The 7,512-nt window shown below is 46.4% G+C and overlaps 1 protein-coding gene and 1 long non-coding RNA gene across 2 annotated transcripts; one reads left to right on the top strand and one right to left on the bottom strand.

Annotated features, from left to right (window-relative positions):
- Positions 1-1,703: 1,703 nt before the first annotated feature.
- On the top strand, positions 1,704-7,264 carry LOC128085405 (uncharacterized). The gene is made up of 3 exons (XR_008208947.1): positions 1,704-1,793; positions 4,669-4,765; positions 5,988-7,264. It is a non-coding gene; the product is annotated as an uncharacterized LOC128085405 (long non-coding RNA).
- Positions 1,808-2,493, bottom strand: FANCD2OS (FANCD2 opposite strand). The gene has a single exon (XM_052692672.1). It carries the CDS (start codon positions 2,444-2,446, stop codon positions 1,889-1,891), a length of 558 nt encoding a protein of 185 aa, XP_052548632.1. The 5' UTR covers positions 2,447-2,493; the 3' UTR covers positions 1,808-1,888.
- Positions 7,265-7,512: the final 248 nt, after the last annotated feature.

Genomic DNA, 7,512 nt, shown 5'->3' with positions numbered 1-7,512 from the left:
GTACAGTCCTTTGTGATTACCTATCTGCATGGCAGCTAATAGGGTGCTTATTAAAGTCTTCACTTTAAAAAAAGATTTTTAGAAAAATCAGTTATTAGTCAAATAACCCATTTGCATAGGTATTACTTTCATACTTCCAATTACTCTTGTCATTTCCTAGTTAAAGGAGCAGCATCCCATTCAGAAGGATAGCAGATATGAATTTGCCTTCAAAGGAGCCCAAAACACAGAGCCAGGTCTGAATACTGCTCTGATGATGACTTACAGGAAAAATCCAGCTTACAGTGCTGCAGGGCTGAATCCATACAGTTTTAATAGGCAGCTCTGAATCAAAATCAGGAACTGCAGATCCAGCTCCAAAGCTAGCATTTGTTTTTGATACCCTGCTGCTATACCATAGGCAAGCAAAGCACAAACCTTGGGTTCCTCTTAATGCTGAACACTTCATTAACAATATTAACAGTTGTAAAGAACACACTCTGCATTAAGTTCTTTCTTTCTTGTTCTGTACTTCCCAGCAGTCACACTTGCCTATTCTAACTTTGTTAGCTTGTTCCAGAGAGCAGAGAAAGCAAACCAGCTCCTACTGAAAGAGGGGGCACAAATACTTCACACAAATGGGAGTGAGAAAGCACTTCTGAAGGTCATTACAAGCAAAAACTGAATGCTAGGATGACCCTGAACGTTCATCTCCATAGTAGAATGAATAATGATTATGTTATCAGAGTGACGTTAAATATTGACTATGAACGCATTATAAATGGTTTTCCCCTGTAATTATATGGGCAAGATTAACTGAAGTTCTACCTGAAAGCTATAATTTTTGTGATACTTTGTAACTCTACTTAATGGAACTCGTAATAAATGACCTATACTAGCAGGAAATACAGCAAAACAATTTTTATTTGGACTGCTAAAATACAAGCAGTACATTTCTAGAAAGCTATGTACACATATTTTTAAAAAGCATTAAAAACAATTAGAAATATTATTTAGGTTACTTTGAAGGTAAAAACTTTCTTTACAAGTTGTTTTCATTAGCTGTAAACAAGCTACGCACCATATTTATGCATTTGATTGTGCAGAAAGTTTCAATTAAAACAGGCAAAAATTCTTGACAACTTTTCTGGCACAACTTTTGTTCTAAGTATTGCTCTACTTCTTAGTAAGTTCTAAGTAAAACAAACTGACAAAGAAAAAAGTAGATGGGTTAACTTTGCAGACTGTATTTCCACGAGTGCCTTCACTAGTTGTAAGTGAGCAGAGATTTTGTTCTGAATGCCGAACAGCAATTTGAATCCTTTGTAAGCCAGTTAATTCTCATAATGGACAAAGTGGTAAACTGTACAAACTAAGGAGACTAAAGCTTATCTTTAGGGGTCCCTGAGGGTTTTCTGCAGGTCTCCTTTCCCCTAGAAATGAATATATGAAGGATTTTAATTAGAAGTTCACTAGCTTGGGGAAGCAGTTTCGCAGTCTGTACCTGCGGCTATACATTAAGTGTGAACACTTTTTCTCTGAGCGCCGTCCAGCAGCAGCAGCGCCTCTCCTTTGGGTGAGGTCCCTCCAGTCCCTCCACACGCACTCAACGTTTCGCACAGCACGGCAAGCCAGAATCGTGCTTCCCCGCAGCACCAGCGAGGCGGAGGTCGCAAACGCAGGCAGGCGTTGCAGTCACGTCTGCGCAAGGGGCGCACAGGCTTTCATCCACCGGATGGAGCTGGCGGCCACCTCCACACCCTCCTGCCTCCACCAGCCGCCTTCCGGTACCGCTCTGGAGTCGGGCCACACAGGTAAGGCTGCGCGCTCAGCCTCAGCGGGGCTTCCAAGTGTGAGAGCTCCGGGCGCGGCTCGAAGGCAGCCCCGCCGAGCTGCGTTCCGCCGGCGCTCAGTGGGCGTGCTGCAGGACGAAGGCGCACTTCTTGTAGGCGGCGTACAGCAGCAGGATGGCGCGCATCATCTGCTGGCACATGGCGGCGACCACCCTCGCTTCCGCCTCCCGCAGCCCGCGGGCCCGCCACCTCCGCGGGTCGACCACCCTGCAGAAAGCCGAGCGCTCCGAAACGCGCAGGACGCCGATCCGGCGCGGCGGCTGCGCCGTCACCAGCCGCTCGAAGACGGCGTCGAGGCTCTGCAACCTCACGGCTTGCGGCCGCGGCAACGCGGCCCCGCCGCCCCGCTGCCCGCCCGCCGCCGCTTGCAGGCCGGCCCAGCGGAAGGGGTGCGCCGAGGCGGCGGGCGGAGGTTGCGGCCGCGTTCCCCGCAGCCAGCCCAGCGACTCGTCCAAGGGCGAGGGAGCCCACAGCCGGTAACCGTCCGCCATGGCGCCCCGCGGCCTGCCGGCATCTGCCCGCCGGGCACAGCCGTTGGCCGCGGAGGCCGTCTCCCGTCCTCCCAGCAGCCCTCCCGGCACCGCGGCTTCGTCTGCCGTTGTCTCTTCACACATCGTCCCCGTCCTGTTCGTGCTTTATTCTAATCGTCGTCTGTCCTGTCCCGTCGTCCTCTCCCCCCTCCCCCCCTCATCCTCAGAACTCATCGTTTTCTGACTCAGTTACTGCGATCTGCCTTTCTGCAGCCTCCATTGGAGCTTATCTCCGTGTGCCCCTTGTTTAGGGCTAATCTTGTGTGACCAACCTAGTGGCCTTCTCTGACGGTGTCACTGCAGCGGTGGACAAGGGAAGAGCCACTCGTGTCACCTGTCTGAACCTCAGACCTGAACAGACCTACATGGTACCCCGCAACATCCTTCTCTACAAATGGGAAAGATAGGAGTTTGGTGGGTGGACTGTTTGATGGATGAAGAACTGGCTGCAGGTCCGGGTCCAAAGAGATGGTGGGCAATGGCTCAGTGTCTGGATGGAGACTAATGATGAGTGATGTCCTCCAGGGTCAGTGCTGGGGCCGATGCTCTTTAATATCGTCAGCAGTGACATCAGCAGTGGGGTTGAGTGCAGCCTCAGCGAGTTTGTTGGTGACACCAAGCTGTAGAGTGCAGTGGACACACCAGAGGGACAGGATGCCTTCAGAGGGACCTAGACAGGCTTGAGCAATGGACCCAGATGAACCTCAGGAGGTTCAACAAATCCAAGTGCAAGGTCTTGCACTTAGGCTGAGGGAAGCTCAATTACCAATAAAAACTGGGGGATGAAAGGGTTGAGAGCAGCCCTGCCTAAAGAGACCTGGGGGTATTGGTGGATGGCAGGCTGGACATGAGCCAGCAATGTGCCCTCTCAGCCCAGAAAGCTAGCCAGGTCCTGGGCTGCATCAAAAGATGCATGGCCAGCAGTGTGAGGGAGGTGATCCTGCTGCTCTACTGTGCGCTGGTGAGGTCTCACCTGGAGTGCTGCATCCAGATGTGGAGTCCTCAGTACTGGAGAGACGTGAAGCTGTTGGAGTGCATCCAGAGAAGGACCACAAAAATGATCCATGGAATGGATCATGTCTCCTGTGAGAACAGGCTGAGAGACCTGGGGCAGTGCATGTGCGTAAAGATTAGTGGGCTTTGCCAGGGACTGCTTCTCTAATTCGTGTTCCAATAAATGCTTTGCTGTGGACAGGGGAGGTTGTTGGTGGGTTTTTGCCTTTTTCTCTGCAGTTTTAATGATTCTTGTGGCAAAACCTCGTGGACAACGTGATGATCCTCCCACCAGTAAAGAAATGAGATGTCATGGAAATTATAGCCACAGGTGGCAACTACACTCAGTAAGAAATTTGGTGGTGGTAGGTTGCCAAGCTTGCCTGCAGTAGCTCTGTCTTTCAAGTTGTTGCTGACCTGCTTATCTCTGCAAACAAAATCTTCCTTTTAAATGGTTCTTGTTTGATACAAGGCTGTTGGAATGTGTACATACCAAGAATAAAGGAGAACGTGGGAAGTGTTCTTTAGAAATACCAAAGCAAATAAATATCGAAACAGTCATCACTGTTATGAGAACACGTGAAATTCCCAATCCAAAATAGTGTTTTATTATGCTTGTGATGAAAGGAGGGTCCAATGTCACCTATTTAACTTAGCATAGAATAAGTTTTCGTTTTGGATTAATTTCTCTGGGAATGCATTTTTTAATTCACTCTAGCATCTGTGATTTGCATTAATATATGCAAAGCATTGTAACAGCCATACTCCTTCCAAAAGCAAATCTCTTCAGAATTAAATGTTCTGTTTTTCTAGAGGGAATTGCCTTTTGTTTGAAAAAATCCCTAAACATTAATCTTTTTTTTTTTTTTTTTTGGATAACCAACATACTGAGAGCACAGTACTCTGGCTTTGATAGCAAAATGCACAGAACATTTAGCAGTAGTGGTATAAAGGGTTTAATTTTGCCTGTTATAAAACTGGAAAATTTCTTTACAGTATATGCATATATGTTGGCTACACTGGAGTGTCTCTATCCAGTACTAAAAGCACGTGTGGGTGTCTGTATATATGCATATTATCTGAGTATGTATACATACATATTTTTGGCCTATTCTAAGTGGCAAATCGTGATATTATTTCATTTTCTGAATCAGGTTTTCAATCCTGAGGTCACTACTCAGCCCGTTGATTTAGGACTATTTGCTACTGATTTTACAGGGAGATTTGCTTTGTTAAAGTCTGAATAGAAAACTGATGACATCTTCACATTTTCGGTCTGAGTTAATCCTGGGTGACTGTGATTTGTTTCTTAGGAGCATAGGGGACCTGGAAGACCGCAGTCTGTTTCTGTACTGTTAATGTTCAGAAGTCTACTTGTCCAGCCTCCTGCTTGCTGTGAAACCCTTCCAGGTAATCTTTTTTCAGATGTCAGCATACAGTTGGGTTGTACCTTGCTGTGAATTCCTTGGTCACGAGGAAGAAGTAAAAAGTAATCATTTGAAGATCTGGTAGAGACTGTACCCCACTTTGTTTCTTTAGTTTAGTTTTTGTTTTTATTACTTATTTACTATTATTTACTATTATTCTATTATTATACTATTATTTTATTATATACTATTATATTACTACTTATTATTTACTATTATTTATTTTTTTCAGTCTTGAATCTGTGTTAACTGTATAGATATCTTTAAAATATCTGAAGGATGGCTTTTTGGAAAGACAAAAAACTGTATTTAAGGCTGCATTACTTTTCTTTACGTCTTTCTTGTTGCTCAGCTAGTTTGGTCCCTTTGTTTTGTTTTCTGTGACTCCAGGCCTAAGTACTATTGTACTATTTGACACATTTAGCTTCATAAAAGAGCCCCATGGCTTGTAATTAATAAGAGATGCTATAATCATAACCACTTTCTCACGGAACTGCACTATTTTTACTCGGTTCTTGACATTCAGACTTGTTAACATGCTGACACGTGTTTTACAACATTTCACAAACTTAGCATCTCTACCGTGCAGGCTGAATAGTAAATGCACTTTTCATAGCTTGTATAACTGCTGTTTAATAATAAGAAAAAAGATTCCAAACGGTCTATTTCAGCCATGTCCCTGCTGTGACCCGGCCCAGCCCTCCCTGCAGCCTCTCCCTGCCATGTGCCAACATGGTGGCAGCTCTGCTCCACAGAGCAGCCTGGCCTGGCCCAACAACAACCACACAGCGGTGTGCAATCAGCACTGCCCAGGATGACAGGTTGAACCTTCCCACCAAATATCCTGGTCTGACCAAATGGCCTCTGACATGGAAGTGCGTATGAAACCAAGGTGTGTCGTTGAATTTCTCTGCGCACAAAAAATGGCACCCGCTGACATTCCTTGACGGTTGTTGAACATTCTCAGAGACCAAACAGTGGATTTGAGCACGGTGAGGTGGTGGGTGGTGCGTGTCAGCAGTGATGACACTGACATTGAGTCACTTCCACTGGTGCAGATTTTTACAAGCATGGCATGCAGGCTCTTGGCTGTCACTGGTGAAAATGCGTAGCTATTGGTGGTGGCAGTGTTGAAAAGTAGTTTTTTTGTAGCTGAGAATTTGCTTTATCAAACAGCATTATTGTGTGCTTTGTCTCTGTTGCAGTTTCCATTCACTGGTCCCCATGGAAGTTCAGCAAGCGTCAATGGGACAAGGAGAGAACAGGCTGAGGACAGCAATCCCTAATTGGCCTTCTCAGGGTGGAGAACCCCAGCACCAGGGCCCAAGGACCTCACAGGCCCTCCAAGGAACCCCTTGCAATCTAAGTACAGCCCATAGGATGCCAGGCCCCCTCTTCCCCATCATTCTCCTTTGGAATCAGGGCAGAAGAGATGCCACCTTCTCATACCCAGATACAGAGGTGAGGGAGGGAAAGGGCAGCTGATGGAACCCTTAAAAGTCAACCATTTTTTAATGATTGCATATTCCTTGGCTGCTTGCGTGATGTCAGTATGCTTTGCCTCTTCTCTGCTGCTGTCTGGCACCAGGATGGCTTCACCCTATGCGGCTGCAGGGTCATTGAGAGCCCCCTTCTCCAATCCTCTTGGTACCTTCCTGCAACCATCTCACAGAATGGGCCATGGGTACCAACTCCCAACAGCCGTGTTTTGTTCACCACAGGACACTCAGAATCCTATTGCCATGGCCACCTTCTGTTTCAAGCCCTATAAATACGGGGACCCTGCATACAGAACACCAGTTGCTGAGCTGAAGCAGCCAGTGATACTTGTGAGATATATTAAGAAGTTTATTTCCTGGAATGAGGATGAGGAACCCACCTTTCAAGGAGAGACAGATGATGGAAATGGGTGATGACATCGAGCCCATGGAGGTGGATTCACCTGGTAGTGATGAAGAGCCACATGGAGGTGGGTCAACCTCTGGAGAATGACCTGATGGAAGTGGATCCACCTCCATTGGAGCAGACCGGTCACCAAGCCATCACTGTCAGGCCAACTATGAAGAGATTTGCGCCCCAGAGATTATCATAGGGGCGCTGGGATCAATATGCCTCCCTCCAAACAGCTGCCTCGGTGCAGGTGCTGATCCTCCCATCCCATAGGTTTATTATAACCCGGGAAAGCCCCAGCTCAAGGTCATCCCGTGGGCTCACATGGAGCCTTCATTTCCTGGTAATTCTTCTTTTGACAGCCAAGGCTGTTACGAGCCCATCCTTCCTTTCCTCCTTCCTCATCCTTTCTTAAGGGAAAGAAGGGATTAGAAGTGACAGCTGTACCTGTGGAGAAGCAGACTTTAGTTCAGACAGGAAGAAGCGCTGAACTTCAGCAGGAAGATCCAATCCAGATGCTCCACGTGGACTTTTTTTTTCAAGGTTAGACAGCCAACAATTTAAAATAACAATTCAAATAATAAAAACACAAAATAAACATATTTTTTTTCTTTTATAAAAACTGTAGTTGTCTCTCTTTTTTTTTTTTTTTTTTTTGGAAATGTAGAGTTTGCACATAGGTTCCTGCATCCCCTCCTTGTTTCTACCCAACAGGAACGAACCCCTCATTTCTAGCCAGAGGAAGAAGCACTGCGCCACACACACCGCGGCTGTCCCTGATACAGCAATTTGAGAGCAGGTTTCAAGATTGAAAAAAAAATTTGTTGCTGTAGTTATGAC

This window comes from Tympanuchus pallidicinctus, unplaced genomic scaffold, assembly GCF_026119805.1.
Source record: "Tympanuchus pallidicinctus isolate F22 unplaced genomic scaffold, pur_lepc_1.0 scaffold3, whole genome shotgun sequence".
NCBI classification, from domain to species: domain Eukaryota; kingdom Metazoa; phylum Chordata; class Aves; order Galliformes; family Phasianidae; genus Tympanuchus; species Tympanuchus pallidicinctus.
This window is presented reverse-complemented; position numbering and strand designations above follow the sequence as displayed.